This window comes from Tympanuchus pallidicinctus, unplaced genomic scaffold (assembly GCF_026119805.1).
Source record: "Tympanuchus pallidicinctus isolate F22 unplaced genomic scaffold, pur_lepc_1.0 scaffold5, whole genome shotgun sequence".
Classification (NCBI taxonomy): Eukaryota; Metazoa; Chordata; class Aves; order Galliformes; family Phasianidae; genus Tympanuchus; species Tympanuchus pallidicinctus.
This window is the reverse complement of record NW_026294769.1, coordinates 29248238-29274475: the sequence shown is the minus strand read 5'-3', so window position 1 is coordinate 29274475 and position 26238 is coordinate 29248238. Positions and strand designations below refer to the sequence as shown.

Genomic DNA, 26238 nt, shown 5'->3' with positions numbered 1-26238 from the left:
TCAATAGACTGACCATCCATCTTGGTTGTCTGGCAATACAGAACTTCCCCCAAGCACTGAGTACATTTGATACCACAAATATCTGCTTAGACCAGCAACAGGTCAAGCAAAGAAAATACCTCTGTTCTGTTAATTAGCTGAGGAAGTACCAACCATACCCACTGAGCATTTTTGTTGTTTAGAGCTAAATAAACACAACTCTTTTCCCTCTATGTGGACTTTCAAGAGTCAGATGGCCATGTTAAGTGACATTGAAAATCGTGTGAAAGCATAAATAAATCTCAAACAAATGGAGGGATAGCATGACATGAGATCTATAGCTGTGACCAATGCTGTGTGTTCCTTTAAATGTTCTTCTAAATCATGTTATATCAGGCCAGCTTTCATTGCAGCACTTTGAAGTCATCTCCTCCTTCTCTCATCCTGTGCTTAAGCTTCTGTTTTCTTTTTTTCTCCTACAAACATCCTAAACATAGATTAAGTAAAACAGAAAAGTGACTCTGAGCCACTTACTTGACAATGCAGTGTAAGAGATGGTTCTTCAGATACAAAACCTGAAGACCTGTCAGGCTGACTTCCTGATTTTTCTATTAGAGAGGGCAGAGCATTTTACATCACACATGGCTAAGCACACTGCCAACATAAACTAGGAGAAGAAAAAATTCAGAAATGAACTCAGATCTCACAGGTTAAATGCAACCTTCACAGAGGCAAAGTCCTCAAGAAACAAGACAGATTCACCAAATCATTACAAGATTAGTAGTAAAGACTTCCTTTCTTAACGCATGCCTGGCACGTCCTTACCACTTTCCAACACAAATCCTCATCTCTGACCTGCTGTTTTGGAATTTAGGCTCTGGACAGGCTTCATACTTCTCTCTTGGAGGTCCTGTTATGGTTTAACCTGGCGGTAGCTCAAAACCACACAGCATTCACTCACTCCCAAGTGAGATGAGAGCAAGAAATGGAAACAAAGTAGAACTTCTGAATTAAGATAAAAACTATTTACTAAGACAAAAAAAGGAAAATAAAAAACACAATAATAACCATAATATATATTGCAATCACTCACCACCTGATGTCCTACCAGCAATGCAAGGTCTCAGTACCTGCTGACCATTACACAACCAATCCTCAAGCAGAAGCTAACCTGTGGCCAACTCCCCCACAGCTTTATGGCATTTTGTATGGTGACGTGGAATAACTCCTGGCCTAATTCAGGTCATCTATCTTGGCTCTGCCCTGCCCCTGCTGCTGCACCATACAGGCAGTGGCTCTTCCCTGGTGAGGAGCCTTCAGCACTGGGTGTACTCCTATCACTTAGCAACAATCAAAACTTCAGTGTGCTATTAACACTGACCATCTCAGCTGAAACCAGGCCAGTCCTCATAAAAGCTCCTTCACTTAATGCGACCACTTGTCTCTACTTAGACTCCCTGTTTATTGTACTCAGCAATTCTTTTACTTCTGCTAGGTGCTGTATACTGTCTGACACCATCCATGATCATTAGTTGGTTCCTCCTCTAATGAATCAGATGATGAAGCAGCCCAGCTCCTGCTCCCATTGAGCTGCCACCCTGACCTCTCTAAACCGCTTCCGAAAAATCTTAATTTCACCCTTCCAGTGGCCTGAAATGGCTGAGCAACCAAGCACTGCAACAGGACTGCCAAATCCTGTTTGTTTTCAGCTTCTCTGTGGTGACTCAGTGAGACAGATGTACTCTTCAGGGCTGGCAAAGCTGCACTGCCTTTTTATGAATAGCTGAGGTATTTGAAACTGCAAAACAACTTCCCAGAGGAGACAAGCAAGCCTCAGCCTGAGACTCTTCAGACCCTCCTGGAAGACTCTGCCTGGAAACGTTAGAGGGTACGAAATGGCAACAGCAGCTGTAAATGTCAAAGAAGAAAACTTTTGAGCACCAGTGATACATTAAAGATATCCATCCAGAGGGAGAACTCCATATGATATTAAGCTCTCCCCAGGCACAGAGCTGTATTAGATAGAGCTGGAGTATTTTTAACCAAAGTAGATAAATGCTTTAGCTGCTTTTAGAAAGCCTCCTGAAATATTTGCTCTTTTTCAATCTAAATAGATTTATATCACAACATGAGCAAGTTATGTGAGGACAGGTAGATAAAAGGGAATGTCTGCTGGTGAAAGCATTACTGTAAAAGAGCATAGCTTCAACATGCTACGGGACTTAAGACATGAGAATTGTTAGCTACTTAGCTCAGTATTTCTAAATCTGTGGTTTGTAGTGTTGGTAAGGGTCAATAAAATATATAAAAGATGTTAAATGTTAGATAACAACAGCAGCTGTAGTTCATTTCTACAGGCGATGGGATAGGACGACTCATTATAATGCCAGGCTGCAGCATTCACAAGACAGGGACCTGAAAACGTCTTTAGCTGCCAGCAGCATCTCAGCTCCTTCGAGGCAAAGGATTAGGCATAAACACATGCAGCCTCTAATTATGGTTTGGTGCCCCTGTGATCCATGGAAGGAGCTACTTCTGACGCAGAAAGCAAAAAGGCTGGGGTCACATGAAGAAAGACAAGTCAAAAAACAGTCACAGATGGTTTAGCAAATGCTATGCCTGCCTTATTGAAATCTGTTTGTTGTTTTTTGCAGCTTGAATAAGCTGAGAAATTCATAGGAGGGTTCAACAGTGATGGTGAAAATGGGCACCAGTAATTGTCAGACAAAGGGCTATGGCTTTCCTCATGTAAAACAGCACAACTTCATCAATTTCAGCGAAACCTCCCATGTTCATACGAGCTGCAAACTGTCATTTGTATCTCCGGAACCTGCTATGCATAAAGGTGAGAAAGAAAGAAGGTATGGCAAAAATGAAGTCACGCAGTACGCACTTCAGTACGCACTGGGAGGAAGAAAACTAAGTACTTGTATCAGTATGTCTTACTCTCATAACCCCTTCTGTTTTTAGAACTCACAAATACAGACAGCGTGCAAAAGGATAAGCACTGGTTGCTAATCCCTGGATATTATAAAGAAACATAAGTAATCCTCTGTAATCAGATCTGTATGAGACTTCCATTTTTTCATAATAAAACATTAATGTTACAGATGCCCTGACAGATTTTACCATCTTGCATTTTATTGATTCTTAAATAGGAAAGCTATCATACTTCTGACTGCTTCTCATGAGGAGACTAATTAGATTATTTCATCATCCGGTTCATCAAAGCAGGAAATACTTAAGTGTCACAGCTGGTCTCAGACTAAATATCTAGTACCAAGACTTAAAATTAAGACTATTGCATCTTTACAGGGTACGCATTCCATAAATGGCTAAACAGTAAGAAATGATGAAGAGAACATATTATTTCACATTTTGGGGCTGCGAAGGGAGTCTTAAGTCTATCAGTGCATCTGGATTTATTTTCACTTGCTACCACTGCCATGCAAAGAGGCTTTGCATAATCATCAAATCTGCAAAACTCAAAGAGCTATTTAGATTTCCAGTGAAGATTTATAACAAAGAATTAAAAACTCAGAAGCGAGTTCATTTTAGATAAATCCCTTGTTCTCGATGCAATCATTCTGAGCAGACTGCTCACCATTACAGAGGGAAGCGCCCTCCCCAGAGACGGTTGATCCCATCATCTGATCACTGTTCACCACCTGTCTTTCCTCTGCACATCTGTGGGATATCGTTTGTTTGCACACATACCTGTGCACGAAAATCAAATCCTCCAGAAAAACAAATCTATGTGCCAAAGCCTCAAAGCCAGACATACACTCTTACTGTGCTTCACCTTCTCTTGTATGTGTGCAGGGACAAGAACAGACAAGCTATTCCTTTGGGAGGAGAGTTCACCATAGCAATTTGAAATGAAAATGACAACAATCACCAGAAGACAGTTATCAAAAGGCCTAAGCTTCTGAGGTCTATTTAAGATCACAAAACCAGCAGCGTGATAACAGATAAATCATTTCCTTTAAATAGCATTTTCATGAAAATTATATGTAAAAGCAGAGTCTTAGTATAAGTACAATGCCAATAGCTCGGTAACTTTGTTATGGAGTAATATAATCCTGTTTCTCTTACAGACCTATAATGCTATTATGTAAATGGCTATACAAAGCCATGATTATATCAACAAAATGAAATTGTTGGGTAAGACAGTCCCCAGCCTCCTTAAATGCAGCTCTTCAGCACTATAAAAATAGAAAATTTTGTTCTGTAACGTTATGTCTTGATAATGTTGATTCCTTCTGCGTTTTTTACTTTGAGAGTTGTGTAATAACACAACAAACCTTGGAGATCACTGGGAATATACATAATGTGTGTGTGCGCATGTGTAAGTTGCATCCTGTAGCAAGAATTCTATTAAGATTTACATTCCTTTTATGTTCTGCACTTCCTTGGACTTATTAGAAATTCTGAAATCCTTGCTAATCTGACTGCCCATTAGTTGGTAAAAATTGCTTTTCGTAATCTAAACTCTCTTGTTTTTGTTAATGAGTTAGGTTGTAGGCCTCATCAAATTTTTCGATGAAAACTTTGATGTGGGGAAATGTAATTTTTATGTCAGAACGGTTTCTCTGAAGTCCTATGAACCAACAGACAAACTGTGAACCTTGGAAAAGGACACCTGCTTTCTTTGAGAACCCAGCCTAACTTCTGAAGTGCACAAAGGAATGATGTAAACAAAGGCCACATAGATAAAATGACACATTGAACAGTTTGAGGAGAGAAATGGGGTCATAAAAATATTTCCAATGAGCTGCTTCCTGAATTAACATGTAACTGTTACACGACTATACTGTTGAGTAAAACACTAAAATTTAGCTACAGACTTAGTTAATGGCACTGTAAAACTCAAGACCTATATTGCTTATTTTTAGCATATCACATTATTAGCAAGTCTTCCAATTTCTAGCATACGTATAATACTGTGCCTCTCCTGCGGGTATATGAGAAAACTATGCCACCTTTCTCTTTGCAAATCTTATCTTGCAATTTGCATGAAAAACACAAATGTTTATGTGGATCCCTCTTTGAGCAAAATAATCTTTTTTGATTAAGAAAAAAAGTATTACAGGAAAAAACATTGGGAATCAAGTTCAGATTTTGTACATTCTGCAACTGACCTTTAACCAGCAGTATGTAACATCTATTGTGCAAATGCTGCTAGCCATAGGAACTATGCTCAGACTTTTGTGTTGAAAATGCTACCATCTCTGAAAGGGCTGAAAGTTGGATCTGCACATCTTACAAAGACTCAGATTTCTTTATGATATGGTCAACAGCAGCGCCTTACAGAGACACAAGCAGTGCAGCGACATTAGCTATAGAACTGAATATAAAATTGTGCAATTAGCTCTCCATTATTTCACTGTGTTTTGGGTGTCAGTTTCCACTTAACCAGCTGTTTTCTCCTTACATTCCCTCATTTTCTTACACACTAATTAGTGTCAATGCTCTTTCAAGAGGGAAAGAGAATGGGAAAAGGAGCAGTTCTATAACAGGCCAGGGTGAAAAACATCACACCAGGCCTGGGTGTGTAAGGGACTGTCAGCTCCACAATGGTCAATATAAGATGGATAGAGGGGCACCGTTAAAGTCATAATCGGAATGCTTGACCTCCCTATTCCCCTAGGAGATGTTCAGTTTTTATAAACAAAAAGGAAAACTGAATAAGGGTGTCCAAGATTCCAGCTGGAGATAAGCAATGATTGCGATAAGTATTTTATTTTAACAAAAAATTACTGACTGGCTGTAGAAAAAAAGAAGACATAGGACTACATTCTATGCCCCATCCTGGAGGTGTTCAAGGCCAGGTTGTATAAGGCCCCGGGCAGCCTGCTCTGGTGCCAGACTTAGTGGCTAGCTACCATGCCTGAGGCATGGGGTTGAAACTAGATTATCTTCAAAGTCCCTTCCAACCCAAGCTATAATTCTATGACACTTAACATCAGAGGGAACAAAAATTCTCACTAAAATATTTGATTTCACAGCGTTTTGTTAATGTCTTAAACTAGGCTCTTGGATGAGCTGAAATAAGTCACCTACAGTCAGAGGTAGGCCTATCATTTTCTTTAGCATCATCAAATAAGGCCTCATTCTGTTCTTCCACTATCAAGTACATAGTGGAAAACAATCTGCTATATTACTATTGTTCAATTTATCTTACTTCCTACTGATCCTTTTCTGTCCTCTCTACAAGTTAGGCAACATAAAGATTAACAGGGAATTAACAACACTCTCTCACCTGTCTTGCACATTTTCATGTCCTTATGACAGCAGCCAGTTCTGCTATTGCCAAAATTGCATTTCCAACCGCAAATACCAGTGTGTAGCCACATGGTACTTCAGATGCTCTAGGTATTCCAAGATGCCTAGGTACCCAATGCTGGCTGCCATTCAACATGCAGTGACACTGTTGCTCACATTTACTAAGCAGCCCCTCATTTTTCCCTTCATCTCAAACTTCTTTCACTCACATACTGCCCTCTGGTACATAGGACTGTTTGTGAGGACAGGTATAAAATCAACTCAAAAAAACTGATGTGGCTGAAAAATTACCTGCTGGAAAGAAAAGGCTTCTTTATTTGTGAGATCTGGATATAAAAGCAGCTTCAGCTCACACTGCTGCTGGAAAAATAAATAAATAGATACATAGATAAATAGAGGAAGGGAGGAAGGAAGGGAGGAAGGAAGGGAGGAAGGAGAGGAAGTGTGTAGATTACAGCTTAAAAGCCTGCACTCAAAGGAATTCACACTGTAAGGCACTGAGCCTGCAAAAGCACACACACTTTTAACTACAGTGCCACAAACTGTCCCACGTGCAGGGTCAAATATGTTACAACACCAGGAATTCTGGAGGTAAGCTTTTGAGGGCCACAGACAATCCACCTTTTGAAATTCTGTATTTCAGTAAATAAACTTTAGAAAACTTCCTTGGGTCTGTGCATGCAGAGAAATATATGATAAAAAAGATGTATGGGTTTTCCCAAAGTGCACTACTTTATGGCCAAGCCTTCTAAACGGCTGCACAAGGACAGCTGAATGATGCCAGTGAGGTAACAAAACTAAGTTACTACTAAGTGTTTAAATCCAACAAGCTCCCGCACATGGTCAGACCATTCAGAAATTACCCACCATCAGGTACATCACAAGAATCCTTTCAGCAACTCAGACAAACCTGATCCCTTGGCTGTTCACTTAGCAACCTTTCCTTCACCTAATGTTATGTTCAACCCAAAAGAAGCAGTAGGTAAATCTTGAATAGTATGCAGAGATTAACGAACACAATTCTCAAGGCCTAGTAGCATTTCCCTCCTGTTATTTCATAATTGTCCATGGCTTAGAAATCACTTTTCAAAGACTACTCTTTACTGCTACTGACACCTACCTGAGCAGAACATGACAAAGAACAATTCACTTCCTTTTTAATAAAGCTTGATTTTGCAAAAGCAACTCCTGTTTCTAGAGGACTTCACACGTAGCAACCGCTATTCCAAAAACATATCTTACTGGTATAATTCTTTTTACTTCAGAAAAGTTTAAAAATACAAGTAAAGGTCATATGCTAATTTGATATTTCAAAATTGTACTCCAAACCTGAAGCTTCATAAAAGAAAGTTTGATTATGACAACTGATGTATTCAACATCAACATTACTTACTATCCTTTTATGAACTGAGCTTTTTGCAATAAGATATAAGTGTAAAAGGCCTTGAGTAGAACACCTTGCCAAAGAACCTTTTCTATTATTGCCCTGCTAAAATAACAACAGATATACCAAATAAAGTACTTCCATGTATACTCTTGAGCAGTTACAGTTCTCATTTCACCAAACTGTCATAGCGGAGAGAACTTAGACAGAAAGATTTTTTTTTTCTATTCTATGTCATAAGTCAAACACGTAACACTTCACCTATTTTTCCTTGGAATGTGTGAAATTTAATGTACCAGGGTAGAATAGGCTTTATATATATTTTATTCTATTTTTAGAAGGTAGGAAACCTGTGATTTCATAGAAGTATTGAAGATGTGCATAATACCCGGGCCGCAACTTAGCAAATTCACTTCAGCACCTCATCACTACCTTGTATTCCTTTGTCCTTCTCTCTTGCTCTTTCATCATTTTTAACAAGTCTGTATCCCCTTTACAGAAGCAGGTTTCCTTTTTTATACAGCGCTTGAGACAAGAGAGGACAGATTTCAACTATGAAAGTAATATAAAGCCATTAATATGGATAACATCATTCTTTTATAAAAGAAATTTGATTTGGTCTTAAATTGTCCTTTTATATTAGCAGACCACTCTTCACTGATTCATCAGTGTGCTTTGTATTGTGCCTCAGAGGAACCATACCACCGACACTGAAAGATCTGATGTTTGACTGAGGACAGCTACGTTTTTTTTAAAACATCTAGAAACAAAGACTATTTCAGTTATGAATTAAGCACAACAGATCAATAATTATGCTTAAAAGATGACCTCAAAATTAATAGCTGCTAATACTATCATGAGATTTCTGAGCTGGCAACAAACCAACAAGATGTACTAAACTCTTAGAAGATTGCAAAGAAGATAGCAAAAGGGCCAGAAGTCTGCAACTTGTAAAGGGATACCTCAAGAAAGACAGATTAAATAGGTCATCCATTCTTAACAGGCTTGAAGAACGTCATTCCTTTAGAAGAGTTCTGCTGCTTGGCTCACAGAGGAAGAAAGGTAGCTTACTCATCTCCAAGACTGTTCAGCCAGTGTCTTTTATTTGCAATTAAAAGGTAGTCTGGAGCCATTCATAGTAGTGGTTGTAGAACAGACACTACTGCAATTTCTTGTGTGGCTTTACAGAGTACAATGGAAAAACAAAACATACAAACAAGATTTGTTCTGTATTTAAGGGTCATGCATTCATTTGATTCTTGATGAGACAAACCTTACGTTAAGGAAGGGGAATTCTTCCCACCTGGAGTTTCTGAGTTCCCAGGTAATGTCTTATAAAATGGAAATCAAGTAAGGAACCTTCCTATCCCCTATAGTTTTAAAGTAAGGTGCTTATATACTGACAGTTTAAAATCGAAAATCATGCAGCAAGGAGTGCTCTTCCAGGCATCTACCTTCACTGACACACTGTTTACTTAAACATAAGTAAACACAGAATCATAGAATCATAGAATCACAAGGTTGAAAATGACCTATAAGATCATCCAGTCCAACCGTCTCCTCATCACCATTGCCATCACAAGCACTAAACCACATCACGCAGCACGTTGTCCAGATGCCACTTGATCACTGCCAGGGACGGCGACTCCACCACCTCCCTGGGCAGCCATTCCAGTGCCTGACCACTCTCTGAGAGAAGAAGTTCTTCCTTATGTCTAATCTAAACCTCCTCTGATACAACTTGCGGCCATTTCCCCATGTCCTGCTCCTTGCCTGGGAGAAGAGGTGAATATATGTTTAAGTTAGTTACACACACACACAAACACACACACACACACACACATATATATATACACAAACAAATATATATATGTGTGTTTCTTTTTTTGTCAATTCTATTGATGCAATAGTTTAAAAAAAAAACAAAAAACAGTGGTAATACAGAAATTGGGCCTGCTAATAAGACACTGACAAGTTTTTATTTTAATTTTTATTATAAAATTAAAAAAAACAAATCAATTGACATTTGAAGTTTAAATTTAAAACCGTAACAGCAAAGATTACAAAAAGTGTAATGAACGTAAAAATACGAAAAGAAGGGTGTAGTGCATTTTGCTCCCCATTATAAACAGAACAAAGGAGTTTGCTGTCAGGAAAAGCAGATCGTCCAGCTGCTCTGCCTGTACAGCCACAAATGAGGAAAGAGACTTAATGAAGCTCTATTTTTTAATTTTTCCTTTTCAAAGCAAGTTGATGTGCAGCAAAGGACACAAAAATATACTATTACTAAGGAAATATGATCTTTAGTTAAGCTGAAAAATGTAATGCACTTTTTACTCTTTCAAGAATGTAAGAAAAGAAAATTTATAACATACTTAAATTTTGTTAAAATTTCAGTTAAGTCATTTCAGTTAGTTTAGTTAAATCTAACAGCTTAGTATCTAGAAATTGTGAGATGGTTGAGACTTTATCATTTACAGCGTATTCAGAGAATTAACACTATCCACAGAAAGATGTAATTGTTGAATGTTTTAGAAGAATGTGCCCATTTACAACTCACAGACTTACAAGGTAGACAGGCAGATGCAAATATGCAGGAGAAAACACTGTCTTCATAATTATTTCAGTTTCAAATCCACTGTTTTGCAAAGACCAATCGTCTTTCAGGAAATATTTGTAATGTGAACCTATTAGTTTGCTTGCCTGTCCTTAAAAATAATACATGATCACTGTAAAAATAACTCATTACAAGTGTTATGGAGTACTTATGATGCTTACATTTATGATAGCCTTAATGAGAATATCTTTCTTTTCCTGAAGTTTTTTCTTATAAAAAAAAAAGGAAAAAAAAAAGAAATAGGGATGTACTTGCCCGCTAACACAAGTCTTTAACTATTCCAAGATCTTCAAAGAAGAGGAGCAGCTTGTATAGATACAGATGCTATCAAACAGATATTGTCACTGCAAGAATTGCAACTGAAGTGCAGTTGGTTTCATTTCTGAGTGCACCAACCAGAAGAAAAGCAAGCTCCAGAGCTTGCTAAGAAGGATGAATTTCAGAATTAAGCCACAAGAACAAAGTTAGTTTTCATTCCGCAGAAGAGTGAAATAATCAATGTGCTGAAACTTCAGAACCTCATTTCCCCAGCTGGTCCAGCCAGGCTGCAGGTTGCGAGCAAACAGCTCCAAGCACTCCACATCTGGCTTGATAAACTCTGCCAGAACCGCTGTGCAAGATAAGAAAAACAAAACAAAAAAAAAGATGAGGATAACAATGACAAAGGTACAAACAACAACAGTAATAATAAACACAAAAATAAATAAAATCTCCCCAGTGCTGACAGCAAATGAGAGATGGAATGTTTCATTGAAAAAATAAAAGAGACTAAATTAATTCTAAGGGTTTAATCAAACAACTGGACCATTTGTAGCGAGAAAGTCATTTAAAATGAGTGCCCTTGAGATCCTAAACAATACTGTCAAGGCCTTTAACGGCCTTGATTTATTGGTTTTCATTTAGAGAAAGAGAATGAGGATTTATTCCATTATCTACATGGGAAAGTTCTAAATTTTTTGGAAATATCCACAAAACACTTCCTACAGGCTCAATTGGCTCCTGCATCACGAGGGCAACATTTCTATAAATAAACAGACAGACACCTTCCTTGATTAAGATCATGCTCTTTTGCTCTGCATCTTAAAGGAGATAAAACCAATTTTTGATGAAAATTGTTGTAAAAGAAACACCAGTTTAAATAAGCAGACATTAGAAGGGCTATAAAAATGGAGGGACATCTTTTTCTCCCCAAATAGCAATTTATCAACAAAAGAAACCTGTATATAACTGCCTTCTTTCATTCAGCAATATAAATCTCAAATTCATTGTGTTTATTTGCTGCCTGTATCTAAACAGATGCCTGTCCCTAACATCAACTGTGTCAATGATTATGATTATTCTCCAAGTGGCAGAAAAAGACATTGGTTATAGCATTTCACTTGAGAAATTCTATTGCAAACACTTGATTACTAAATGTGTCACTTGTTATACAGAGCCATTTAGTTTGTGGATGGGTCAAAGAAATTCTTAACTAGGTTTCAGGAAATAGCCACAAAATAGTACATGCAAAAATGTCCAAAGGAAAAGCAAAGGCTAAAGGAATGCAAAAGACACAAAGGAGGCAAAAAGACTGAAAAAAAGATTTATAATAAAATTACATCTTAAGTTTGCATTTTTATGACTGAGGCTGAAAGAACAAAAGCTAATAAACTATTTCTTTATCCAAAGTATATCTCGCTCACTCCTGTTCCTTCTTGAAGTTTCTGAATTTCCGTAGCTTAAAAGTACAGTTCATAAACTCTGTATTGTTTGATTTGATCTGTTCAGACATGACTCATATCAGAAAGCAGAAATGTATCCAAGTAGCATACATCAAAGCATGAGAGAGAATGCTTTTTTGGGTTCAAACCAAGTTCTGACTTTTTGTATCAAGTCTGCCAGTCACAGACTCCCTGTGTGAATCCTCGGATGCTCTTGTCATGGATTGGTCCTGCTGCAGAAAGATAAATATCCACCTCACATTCTAATCAGCGTTCATGAATCCCAAATGCATTCTCTACCTATACAATCCAAAGCTTCAATCCACTCAAAACTTCCTTAAATATTTTGTAATGGGCATTTTCCAACATTCTTATATTTTGGTACAGCCTATAAATTTGTTTTCGTTCTTCCAATCTTTAACAAATGTGAAAAGAGTATTTCATATAGATTATCATCAAAGTAACTTTCAATCTATAAAAAGACAGCTATCAGCAGGAATCCTGATCTAAAAGCCTATTCCTTTTACAGGGAAGCTAAAATCCTTATACAAATTAACTTCTGCGGAGAAGAGTCTGAAAACATGTACATTCTGATAGAAAACTTCTTGCTCTGAATACTGTTGTTTAGTGTCACACCACTTCAGAGAAGCTGCTTTTGTATCATTTTGCAAAATTTTCTTTTAATTATGTGGTAAAACATATTATTATTTTTCCATGCTCTATTTCATTAAGGATTTCTTACGCACAACCTGCTGCCAACATTTTAACAAAGGTCTTCCAAAAATCTATTCTTCCCATTATCTAAGAAGGCCCATGGTGCAGAAGGATGTACTTTTTCCATGGAAGAGAAGGGAGAGACTGTGGAATGCAAATCCAAAGCTTTTGATAAACTCTCTGGGAGCAAATCTAACAGCTGTAGGATATTATTATTTTGACCCAAACGCGCGTAAGATCCCGCAGAGCTTACTGCAGAGTCCAGGCATTATATGATTATTTTTTCTTCTTCAGATAAAAATAAAATAGAACTGCTTTATGCTAAGCAGAGGAAAGAATGATCTAGGTGACAAAACTTCACTAATAGCACATAACAAGTTTTGAAATTTGTTCTTAAAAGGCACAGATTACAAACGTCATCACAGCACTTAGGCCAGTAAGTCAGAAGCAGGTACCACTAAACACCAAAAACTTCCATGCCTAAGAGAAAAATTTGAAAAGCATACTTAGTTGATTCAGCTAAGACTCACAGCAGACTGGTTTGCCAGAAGCAAAAAAAAAAAAAATAGAGGTAGCCAAAAAATGGCCAGTTCCAAAGGATCCAGAAGACTGTGCCAATCTTTTGAACAACTTGGTCACAGAATTTCAACTGGAAGTCCCAAGAATCTTCCTCACTCACATTCCCCGAGAGAAGGTCTTTCTGTACAAAGTGTTTTTGAAAAAACAAATTACAGAGACAGATTACATATAATACAAGATTACATTATAGTATGATTCTTCATTGCTTGGATGTGGCATTTACATAATCACATCAAGCAGTAGTCTTCACTGCAAGGGAAATTAGCATATCAAGAGGGCAATAATATGGCTGTATTTTGCTGGCATGAGATCTTATTACACTGGTTCCCTTGAGCACCAAGTTTTCACATCTTCTGGTATGAATTATAACCTCTTTGTTAGTCTTTTACGGCCTTTATACCACCAAAAGACTAACTCAGCACATATGGATCTAACTTCCATCCCTTCAGCAAACTCAAGTTCTTCCTGAAAACAGATTAGAGGATCTACATCAGCAGAAAAACTAAATGTTCATTTTTCTACAGTAGGGACAGATATTTTTTAATTTTTAACAATTACTTCTCTGTGCTTATAGCTGACAAAAAGCAGCTTAAATAGACAATAAATAGATTATTCTTCATTATCTGCAGATGTCAAACACTGCAGGTGCAACTCAGGTATCTATACGTGGCCATCTAATGCCCAGAAAGCTAGCACAAAGCCAGCTTGTAGGTATAACACTGGTTTTATTCTTGATGGCACACATTATCCAAGATGCATGCTGTAAAATCATTTACATGAGAAAAAGAAGGAACCATTTTTGAAACAAGCAACAGCTTCCCCTTCTCTTTTCAACTTCCATTACCTAAACAATAAATTCTGCACAGCAAATTGGATAAATAAGGTGAAAATGATTTTACTGGCTTTTTACTGTCTGATTTGTGAGCCATACACAGCACAGCCCACACATAATTGAACTCATTTCATCGTAAGCCTTCAAAATTTTGCAAAGCAGAGGCCCTTATTGCCTGATTTGTCTAGAAAAAGACCAGAAAAAAGGATGAGAAACTCAAGGCAAAGATGGCTTAATATCTCTGTATCTTTCCTAAACTGTCTGTTTAAGCTAGATTTTGATGTACCCATTGATTAGTCTACCAGAAGAGGGTAGAAGTAAATGCTGTCTGTTTCTATTTCCACTTTCCTAATAGCCTCACAAGTCATAGAGTTGCTACAGAAGAAGTAAGTTTCCAAGATTTTCCTCTGCGTGCTTCTGCTGAAGATCTGCAAAGCAGCTAGAACACAGCCAATAATTAATGCTAATGTTTTTAGGCATACTCCTATTTGGCAATTAAGTTTTTTAACAATAAATGTACATGCTACATACTAGAGGAGAAATGCCTATAACATGAAGAATCTCTAAAACAGAAAAAGGAAAAAAAGTCCAACCTTCTTTTATATCATCTCTATGCAAAGTATCATTTAAGTCTTAAAGAGCAGTAGCGAATAGAATTAGAAAGAAAACCCGCTGTTATTTGAATCAAAACCAAGAGTGATAAAATTTCATTTTAACACATTTGCATAAAGCTGTTTAAGTACACTTACAATTATATATGAAAGCTCTAAGAACTGAACACAGCACATGCATCACCCAAAACCCCTACAGTCACAATTTCATAGTTAAATGCACTGCAGGAACCCAAACATCTCTTTTTTGATGGCTTACTTTAATTTACATCTTCCTCTTCCCCCAGAGAGAGAAACTGTTACAATAAGTCATTAAGTGGCTACATATGTAGGAACGTACAGCCTTTACAGTAGTAACTAGAAATAAAGTGCCAGACAGCATCAGTAAATAATAATATTTTTGGCTTTGTTACTTCTTAAACAAAGCATAAAGAACGTGTGTGACTCATCAAGTGTCCTTCTCCCCCATTGCCAAATCTCTGCTTCTGCTTAAATTGCTTCTAAACTATTTTAGCATGTAGCTCAACTGCTCTCTACTGGCCACTTGAGAATACTGCCTGATCATGAAAGCAATACCCTTTAAGAATATTGAAGACAAATCAACAGCCACTAGTCTACCTTTTCATTCCATAAGCCTGTTCTCAATGAAGCTGCCAATACTGTACATACACACGTAGTTTTATAGGAACTGTAAAAACCACTGATTTTGGTTGATAGCAAATTTATTCCTCAAATAGAAACATGAATACAGCACAATGGTATCAAAATCAATCATGTAAAGATTCAAGAAATACATAAAAATTGGTAGACAATTTCTTTCAAAACCCATTCAGGATCATCAATTATAAAGACTTAATACAGTTTCTAGATTCTGCACCACAGAAAAGAAGAGCTCTGAGGACCATCTGATGCTAGAATTCTCTACAGTGTGTACACAAACTGCTGCTTTTCAGCCCTGGATATATCAGACATTTTCTGATCATGTCTGAGTGTGTTGCTGAAGTATTGGTTTTCTGAAAAGGTTTTCCCTAGGTGGCTGCCTCACAAATCACTGCTCTGCCACCCATTAGCTTAAATCAACACACATACTTCCTGCTGTAGTCATAATTGTTAAGGATGTAGCTTCAGAATTGCAAACAGATGCTTCCTAGAATTGCTCTTTTCAAGTAAAGCTAACCCAAATATATATATATATATATATATATATATATAAAAAGTATGTTTTGATTTAATAACAAATACAATCCCCAAACATAAATTTCAAAGCCTTCCTGGAAGTGCAACCATCATTCAGATGAGCATCCTAACTGAAGTAATTCTGTTCCTTGGGAACCAAGAAAAGAAAGCACATCAGCACAATGGAGGGAACAGGCCAGTGATGCCTTTCCAATGCAGCATGCATTTCTTCTGCCTGAGTTTTCTGATGTGATTACACTGAACCACGTTTACCAGTAATATCTATAGGTACATTGTGAGTTTTCCCCTCGGGAAGGATGAAACTATTTTTGCAAGAGGAAGTAAGTAATTTTCTTGCCATATAATAGTAAGGCACTCGAGTGCTGTAATAATGAAAGAATCTATTGACAAAAGGAAGTTTTTCTCTGGAATAATGTGCAAAATCTGCATGATGCAGAAGTCTTCTGATCTTTTGAACTAAATCTTGAAAAGTTTAAATGATTCATCCAAATGCTAACTGGCTAGCTGGGAGCTACTGCATCAATTTCAGCAAATTAATGCAGCCCCCTGGAAATAAACAGGGTATGCCTTCTTTGTTGCCTACTGTTAACAGTTTTTAAATGATTCACATTATAGATTTAAAGGCAGAACTGCACTGCAGGTGTATAAGCAACTAATGCAGAAATAGAAACATTTTCTCTTTCTGTTTTTATTAGGTAAGTAGAAGATATCTCATCTTGTATGTTCCAGAAGTTCACAGCCACCACCACAGGAGCTTTACATCCTTTGGGATAACTTAATAAATACATCATTTATAATTTGTTCCTGCAGGATTTCAAAAGCAAGTGTAGAAAAATGTAGTTCAATTACTTCATTTTTACTCAGAATATTCACACAATTATCCACAAAGTTCTACTTTTTACAGTGATTTTCTTTTTCAGACCTTAGGTGCCTAAAAGCATTTTTAGAAATGTTGAGGAATCACAGGTCCTGGTGGGCACAATTGCTCAGCATATGAGAAATTAAGATGCATCATTTATAAAGATATCTCATTTTGGCTCAGATGCTTAACATCATCTCAGATGCCCAAACCAAACACCCCACAGAAACACAACAAATCAACAAAAACATACCAGTGAGGGGGGGCTTATGTGAATGTAGACTGCAGGGTATGCTGACAATTAACTTATGTTCTGGAACTGGAAGAACATCTTCAGATTTCCTGTTGTACAAACCAGAACAAGAAACAAAGTATGAGAATGATACATACACAATTCTCTGATACTTGAGATAGGAGGTAAGAGTGTTTATTCACATTCAAACTTCACAAAAGCCTAAGGGAAACTGAATGTTGCTCCCTGATGATATGTAAAAGAGGGGTTCCAAAACAATTAAGAATTGAGACAAAACACAATTAACAATGGCCACACAAAGCCATCAAGAACAAACAACATAGTTGTTGTTTCCATCAGCAGCCAAAAATGGCTTCAGCTTATTCTAAAGACTTGGGATCAAACAGAACCTACCAGCAAAGGAAGCCCACACCTCTTACTTGAGCCAGTTCTCCAACACAGATAGACATAAGGAACAGACAAAAAGATTCCACCCTTTCATCTTACTAAAGCACTCCCTAAAGCAAGTGAGGCCATTTTTAGGTTCAAAATCAGATAAAGATGATGCTAAAAGGAGATCTGGGAACACTATATTGTATTATGGACAGATGACACACCAGTAAGTAGAATCCTAGCAGCCTCAAATAAAAATTACCATAGCCTGGCATACCTTAGGGCTTCCTTTATGTTTCCTTGAACTCTCCCCAGTATAAGAACTTCATAGGGCTTTTTGTGGAAAGAATCCAAAGGCAATACAAATTCTCCGTATCTAGTAATCTGACACAGAGGAGTTAGAAATACACAGTGGAAGATTTTCAAATCCAATTTTCCCAGCAAGACACCATCTGATAAAAAGGAAGATATTGACAACACCATACCTTTCAAATACAAAAGCACATCAAAATAGATAGACAATTTATAGAACTATGAAGTGCCATATTGAAAGACCCCTCAGTTGCCAAGAAAGCAATAATACAAAGAACTTACTTTTACCCAGTGCCACTCAGCAAGTGTTTTCACAGACCAATGTGGATAAAGTTCATCCTTAACAAAACGTAAGTGCTTCTGTCTGTTAGTCACCCATGTGACAACAAGACAATCTGGAGCAGCTAGTGCTGATACAGGAATCTGCTTGATTTGCCACGAAGACAAGTAGCTGTATCTGTATACCAATACAGTGAGAAAGCAAGTTAGCATACACCACATAATAAAATTGCAAAGCAACAAAAACAAGGAAATTACACAGCCAAAACGTTTAAAGAAATACCTTCTGTCAGCATAGAAAGTCATAAAAAAATAGGCCCAGAGTGACACCCAGTGGACAGATCCACTGGATTCTGATATGAAATCATTACTCTGTTTACTTAAGTTTTACTGAGCAGAACCTTTAACTATGTATCTTCTTTAGCCATCCACAAGATAATGAACTCAGCAACTAACGACAGCGTTGAAGCTGCCTTCTGGTTTTATTTTGCGTGGGAGAGAGGGTATAGTTGGCTAATTCATGTCTGTGAATTTCATGTCTAAAATTTTCCTAGGAGAAACTTATATTGGTAAAAAAAAACCAATGTATTTGAATGAGTTTAACTGACTCCCTAGAGGTTTCTGTAGGGCTTTTAAAGTAATATATATACTAACCAATCTCTATCTACAAATTAGATCTTCCTAAGAAGCTTAAGAAGTTACAGTAGATATTATTCTAGAAAGTTACAAGGCTCTATTTTCTTTTCAGCCTCCTTTCACATGGATGCAATTCTGTGGTAATCAAGGGAGCTCCACTGGCAGAAACTTAATGTTACTCAGAGGAGAAAGAGGCCCATAAAACTCTAAGTTAATGACTTCATAAAGTACAGTACTCACAAAGTTCCTACTGCACTTGAGGATTTTACTGCTGCATTATCACTTTATTCTATTCATCAGAATAAAGCTCAAAAAAAAAAACCAAAAACCCTAAAACTTCTTAATTGGACCTCAGCCTTAGAAATTTTTTGTCTATCTTTATGTAGTATTAATAATAACTATTAATTTCAAATGAGCATCTGTCTGATCTGGGCCATACCAAACAGTTAGCTTCAAGCCTTCCTCAGAAGTACAGAAAAATAGCATTCTTTCATTAATGAGGTAATTTCATAGAATCATAGAATGACCTGGGTTGAAAAGGACCACAAAGATCATCCAGTTTCAAACCCCTACTATGTGCAGGGTCACCAACCAGACCAGGCTGCCCAGAGCCACATCCAGCCTGGCCTTGAATGCCTCCAGAGATGGGGCATCCACAACCTCCTTGGGCAACCTGTTCCAGTGCATCACCACCATCTGTGTGAAAAAATTCCTCCCAGTATCTAACTTAAATCTCCTTTGTCTCAATTCAAAACCATCCCCCTTTGTCCTATCACTATCCATCCTTGTAAACATTCGTTCTCCCTCCTGTTTATACCCCTTTGGAAGGCCACAGTGAGGTCTCCCCAGAGCCTTCTCTTCTCCAAATTTAATTTAAGATATAGCCTTGCAAATATTTTGTATTAAAAGTTTCCAAGTCATTTCACTGAAATTCCTGAGACAATTTTAGAGTTGAACTTTCAGACTTTGGCATGCATCAAAGTATTTGCTAGCTTAGGCTACAACTATGGTTACATCAGTCTTGAATTGCAACAGTAAATTAAAATGTAAATTACCCATTGTAAACAGAGACGACAAGGTAATTTCATAATAAAGTTTACCTGTTACTCCTTTTAACAGATTTGTTCTCCCATGGCGGATCGACCACAATTACATCATACTTTTTCTTGTCTGGGAAAAAAATTACACAAAACTAATTTAGTAAAGAAACCAGTAAATTCATTAATTTAAAAGTTTAAAGTTAAAATTAAAAGTACTAGTTAAAATTGATAAGGGTTTAGCTACCTAAATACAGACAATATTTAAAAAGCTAACGAGGCAGCAAAACTGCAAGTGTTCCTTTTTTCTTTTTTTCCCCAAATAATGAAACAAAAGTTTAAACACTTGAGATAATCATATACTTCTCAGATTCCTAGGCTGATTACCCAAGAAAAGGATGTTTCTGTGACTTGTGCTGGATTCAATACCTCCAAGAAATGTCAAACCTCTTGGGGAGTTTAAAACAAAAACCTCATACAGTGCCAGTCTCCAAGACATTAAAATTTCTCCAAGCTTCCTGAAAGAAGCTATGTAATAAGGCACTCAGCTGAGAGAACGGCTGTACCCTTGAATCCTTGAAGTTTTCCGTCCTTGTGTGATCCTTCAGCTGGCCAATTTGCACATGCAGAGCTATGAACCAGTCTTGGAAAACTGTTTTACACTACTACATGTTAACAGACAGAGCCAGACCCAGAGTAAGAAATGGAAATTAGTGGGCAATAGGAAGGGAACTGAGGCAGAAGTTGGGTTTACGTTAATGGGAGAAGATACAGAACACATCCATGAAAAAGAAGGACTCTCTAATGTTATTCTTCCCAGGCAACATACTCCTTCCTTTATTGAGCCTGATACTAATTGTTTAAATAGCTAGTGAGAACAACAATTTAACATTTAATGTCCTTTACATCTTATTCCTTTATTAACATTGGAGGCGTTGTCCTCACAATGGACTGACCCTAGCCAGCAAGAAATACTTCTCATTTAGCAGCCGGATCGCCTCTCCTATGAAGAAAGGCCGAGGGAGCTGGGGTTATTTAGCATGGAGGAGAGAAGGCTTTGCAGCCTACCAGTACCTAAAGGTGGCCTAAAAGAAAGCTGAAGATGGAGATTAGATGAAGATTAGATGAAGATTAGAGAGTGTAGTGGTAAGACACAGAAAAAATGGCTTTAAACTAAACAGGGGTGATTTAGATTACATATTAGGAAGAAACTCTTTACCCAGAGGGTGGTGAGGCACTGAACAGGCTGACAGAGAAGCTGTGGGTGCCCCATCCCTGGAAGCCAGGTTACATGGAGCCCTGGGCCCAGCTGAGCTGCTGGGTGGCAATCCTGCTCATAGTAGGGGGTTGGAAATGGATGGTCTCTAGTGTCTCCTCCAACCCAAACCATTATATATTATAGTTTATTTCCAATTCAATGCATTTACTTGACTTCTAGATCCACTGTGGCTCAGAATATGCTTAACAACTGCTGCATTCTGTTTCATGTAAAAATGCAATGGCTGAGATTTTTATTGGAGCCTCTTGGAGCCTCCCCATGACATGCATTCCTAACTCCACTGAGGATTCCTTTGAAAACCTTCACCTGTCTGCACAAAGTTACAAATGCCACTTTGAAAGCTTGCAGTAGCATTATCAGCATGATGCTCTATGTTAGAAAACAGTTCACTGAGTCCTTAGATATTTTGACATTAACCAGCCTTCTAAGGCAGGAAAGAAGGGATAGATTCTTCAGATAGGGAATAGTCTATCCCTATTCTAAAGAAGACTAAAGATACTTACAGTTCAGCAGGGGTTGTAAACATGAAATATCAGATAAAAGGAAACTGCTCTTCGGTGGCACCAAGTACTTCTGTCCCATTAATACAACTATCTTTGCACAGTTTGAGTTGTTCTCTGTAACACATGAAAGCAGGTCGTGCTCTGGAGTGGTGGTTTCATCATCTAGCACATTCACAGCTTGATGATCACCATCATTTACAGCTGGAAATTGCTTTGCCATTTCACATAATTCAGCCAACCCACAGTCAACGTGTCCAGGAACAACATTCTTCCCACAACTGGGTGCTGCAGCAGCACGATGAAGAAAACCACTTTTGAGTCCCTCTTGGACTAAATGCAAAGTGCCTTCCCAAATGAATTTTCTGATCTGTGATCATAAAGAGGAGAAGAAAAACAAAACAAGACAAAAAGAGAGAGAAATAATCTTTTGAGTATACGCATAGTAACATCAGGAAATGAAACAGAAATCAAAACATCTTCAACCTGCAGTGGGAGAAAAATCCTTGCCAAACACCACAACCATCACCTGAAGAGCTATTTGTGCATAATACTGATGGCATGCTAACGTATGGTGGGGGTTTTTTTGTCTGTTTTCTTTTGGCAAAGTGGCAATAGTCAGAAGTCTAGAGAAAGGCAGACTGCAGAATGAAAGCTTTCACAGATGATAGTGGCAGAATATTACTGATCTAAACAAACAAATTTCAAGGCAATGTCAACAGTTAACTTGAAGTTTAACTTAGTCCACAAGTATAACTTTGATTGAGTATATACCCAGATCTAAAACCAGTATGTTTTAATTTGCTTTCAAAGTCAGTATCATGTATGCATGTAAACCAAATTACATTACTAAAAACTGGTTCTGCAATTTTTTAAAATAACACGTTTCGCAAATAATAATGCCAAGATTCTTGGATCTGTACGCACACTCACTTCTTCAGCAACATTCCCTATACAGAACACAGAGACCTACCTAATTCTCAAATTGCTGAGCATTTATGAGGTTTACCTATCAGTGAATTTTTGCTCATTTAGAACAGCTTTATTGCCAGATTCTGTAGTTTCTAACACAGGTTTCAAATACTTATTATTGTTTCTAAAGCTCCTGAAAAAGGAATGCTCAACAAGATGTCTGTTTGTTGGTTGTTTTTAAACACTCTCTTACAAAATACCAAAAAACCCTGAATGTGTTCTTTTCTGTAGTAGCACAATCCTTGAGATATCTGAATAGTGTATTAACTTAAATATTTTCACTCATAAACCCGTGTTTGATGTTGAACTTCAAAGTTCTCTCATTGAAGTCATTGCTTCACTCCATAGCTTATTCAGAACAATACCTATGGGACCCCTACACTGCAACATAACAAACTGAACATTTACTACAAAATCATTATTGTGTGAAGAAAGAAAAAATATTTCTTTAAGCATAGTCTTAACAGGAATAGTGGAGCAAGCTACAAGAAGAGAACTTATTTACAGCTGTGTTTTGTACTCCATACATAGATCAAAATTAAACATCACATACTTGCAAAATTATCTTCTATTCAAACTTACCTTGGTATGGTATTCTAAAGCATCCAGTTCACCTTGGTTGAACACACATTTTCTTTTACGCTTCTATAGAAGGAGCAAACAGGGTAAGAACAAAAAAAAAAGGGAAACATTACTCCATAATGAAAACAAAAAAATAAATACTCACACATACCCAAATTACAAATAAACTCTTTTAAAACTGGAAGAAACTTCCTATCTATTCCTTTCTATTACAAGTATAAAGCCAGTAAGCAAAAATACGATCACAAAATACTTAGGCTGCTGAAGATGGTGTGGCAAAGCTATGTTATATTATTATTCATTTATGTATATGTATAGCTATAGCTATAGCATGTATGTATATGTATAGCTATGTATTATTATTATTCATAGCACAGGGATCTAACATTACCTAGCATGTGCCTCCGTTCACATTCAGGCCTCCTTTAGGTCTATTCTAGAAGGTGTTTGTTCAGCCACCAAGTGCAGTAACAGGAGAAAAACAAGTAGGTCTTCAAAGGTTAGATTTGTTAGTTTAGACCTGTAACATTTTCCAGTTGTTTGTTTTAGGACTGTAACAAACAGTACTGTATGGTCTATATATTGAAAGTAAACTTAAACTGTTCTTTCCATGTTAATCTGGACAACCACAGATTATCACAGTTTAACTCAAACCCAATGCCACCAAAAGATTTCACAAGAAACCAATTGTTTTTGAGTCATAGGATGCAAGTTGCTGACAGAAGAAACTCCAGAATAACATTATGAGTGCTTACATTTTCCATGCATTTTGAAATCTCTTGTGGAAAACCCGCTCTCCTATGTGACTTCAGAAAGCAGAAATAGTGTTAATGGCAGGTTATTTACCTAAGGATGACCATAGGCTACTACACTGTGGAGAACATACCTTCTTAGCAACAGCAACAGAATCCTTGACGCCACACTTGGTTCCTTCTTGGTGTTCTTCTGCTCTGCTGCTGGCCTTCATTTCTGCGAAACTCAACTCAAGGCTTCCCTGCAACAGCTGTTCCTCAGGAGCTGCAGCTATATGGGCCTTGGAAATGTGAAAGAACTCTTCCCGAAATACATATCTTGTTCTTGCTGTTTTACCTTCTGTTTCTACAGCATCACTGGGACCATCACTTGAAGAGGTGGTAGCAAATGTAGAAGTAGGATGATCGTTAGTAGAACTGACAGAAGTACTGGCAGTGACATCACCAGTGTATGCAAAGGAATCACAGATCTCATAGCCACACTGGTTGATGAAAGACAGATGGTCCAGGAGCCACCCTGCTGTCAGCCGATGTACCACAGACATCACAGGTCCCCTCTTCAGGGAGAAAAATCAACTCCCAGAAACTATAGCAGGTAATAACATAGGCTTCCTGAAGCAAATTACCCCTGTGGGAGTAACATACTTATTTAAGAATTACTTCTCACTACTGTTTCATAAAGTAACACCGTTCTGTGACAGACATTTCCCTGTGCCCATGGATACACCACAGAAAATTCTTGGCTTACACTGGTTTCACTATTAGGACCACTGAAACTTAACTCAGTTTTTTATGGTAGGTTTGTTGGCTTTTTTTGTTTGTTTGTTTGCTCATTTATTTTTTTTAGTTAGTTTTCTATATAAGATCATGTTGCACAGAATTACTTGTTCTAAGAACCCTCTTTTTAAAAGTTAGCAATTATATACTGTAACACTCCATAACTCAGGATTCAGTAGCAAAAACATAAGCAGCCTTCATGCACTTCTGAAGGAAGCCATCACATTATCATGTATTTCTCGATCACATCCTAGTTTGTCACAGAAAATAAATTGAGCAATCTGGCCTTCTGTGAAGTAAACTGAGACGTGGCAATCCCAGATTTGCATTGGGGCAATCCCAGGTATGTGTACAGACTGGGAAAAGAATTCACTGAGAGCAGCCCTGCAGAGGTGGACTTGAGAGCCCTGGTGGATAAAAAGATGGATGTGAGCCAGCAGCATGTTCTTGCAGCCCAGAAGGCCAACTGTGTCCTGGGCTGCATCAAAAGAGAGGTGGCAAGCAGGGAGGGGGAAGGGATTGTCCTCCTCTACTCTGCCTGGAGTACTGTGTCAAAGTCCAGGCCCCCAGCACAAGAAGGATGTTGAGCTGTTGGAGCAGGTCAGAGGAGGACCACAAAGATCATCAAGGGGTTGGAGCAGCTCTCTAATGTAGAAAGGTTGAGGAAATTGGGCTTATTCAGCTTGGAGAAGTCTCCAGGGAGACCTCATTGTAGCCTCACAGTACTTGAAGGCAGGTTATAAACAGGAGAGCAATGGACTTTTTACACAGTCTACTAGTGATAGGGCAAGGGGGAATGTTTTAAACTAAAGGAGAGGAGATTTAGGTTAGATGTTAGGAGGAATTCTTCATTCAGAGGACAGTGATGCATCAGACTAGAGCAGGCTGTGCAGAGAAGCTATGGTGCCCCATCCCTGGAGGTGCTCAAGGCCAGGGTGGGCTTTAAAATTTCTTCCAACTCGAGCCATTCTATTTTAGAGCCTTATCGTCTTCCAGCCACGTAAGATGATAGAATATCTTGAGTTGGAAGACACCCACAAGGATCATTGAGTCCTATGCCCAGCTCCATATAGGATCACACAAGAATTCAAAACTTGTGTCTGAAAGCATTGTCCGAACGCTCCTTGAATTTCAGAAACTCGGGGCCATGCCCACCGCCCCGTGGTGCAGCATCTGTCCTTAACCCCCCGCTGCCCTCTTCTGACGCAGTTCCATGCCGTTCCCTCGGGCCCTGTCGCTGTCACACAGAGCAGCGCTCGGCGCTGCCCCTCTGCTCCCTGTGAGGAGCTGCAGTCACCATCAGGCCTCCCGTCAGCTGAACGAACTGAACGAACCCAGGGAGCTCAGCCGCTCGTCACCCTTACTGCCCTCCTCTGGGCGCTCACTAACAGGAGAGAAACCCGTTGCAGGCAGGGAACAGCCTAGCACGATGAAGCACTCCTTGCGGGCCGCTCTCTTCCCACGCTCGACCTCAGGAACCCTCTGCAAAGCCCCGAGACCGCGGATCTCTCGCTCCGCACGGCGCAGATCCCCCTGCGCTCCGCAGCGCAGAGACTCTCTCGCTCTTTCACTCACCGACGCCGCTCAGCCACCAGCGAGCGCCGCCATCTTTGTTGTACGGCAGCAGGCCAGGCAGAGCGCGACAGGCTGAGCGGGCAGAAGCGGCGACGCCCCCAACTCCCACATCCCTCGGCTGCCGTCTCTCCGCTGTGACGTCGCACTCTTGCGGC

General features: G+C 38.5%; 2 protein-coding genes across 5 annotated transcripts in view; both read right to left on the bottom strand.

Moving 5' to 3' along the window:
- Positions 1-9645: 9645 nt before the first annotated feature.
- Positions 9646-26207, bottom strand: METTL4 (methyltransferase 4, N6-adenosine). 4 transcript variants are annotated; one of them, XM_052703469.1, is made up of 9 exons: positions 26084-26206; positions 23866-24359; positions 22980-23042; positions 21429-21795; positions 19710-19779; positions 17977-18151; positions 17660-17766; positions 17011-17102; positions 9646-10875 (listed from the first exon to the last, which is right to left on the bottom strand). In XM_052703469.1, exons 2-9 carry the CDS (start codon positions 24274-24276, stop codon positions 10730-10732), a joined length of 1431 nt encoding a protein of 476 aa, XP_052559429.1. In that variant the 5' UTR covers positions 24277-24359; positions 26084-26206; the 3' UTR covers positions 9646-10729. The 4 variants fall into 4 exon arrangements, with proteins under 4 accessions (XP_052559429.1, XP_052559430.1, XP_052559431.1 ...); XM_052703471.1 differs by having other exon boundaries at positions 9647-10875; positions 17011-17099; XM_052703472.1 differs by lacking the exon at positions 9646-10875 and adding an exon at positions 10882-12198 and having other exon boundaries at positions 26084-26207.
- Positions 14292-26238, bottom strand: part of MYOM1 (myomesin 1) — a 289844-nt gene continuing 277897 nt past the window's right edge. The window contains exon 40 of the mRNA XM_052703414.1: positions 14292-14329. Within this exon, the coding sequence (XP_052559374.1) occupies positions 14307-14329 (23 nt within the window). The 3' untranslated portion in view covers positions 14292-14306. The remainder of the gene's footprint in view (positions 14330-26238) is intronic.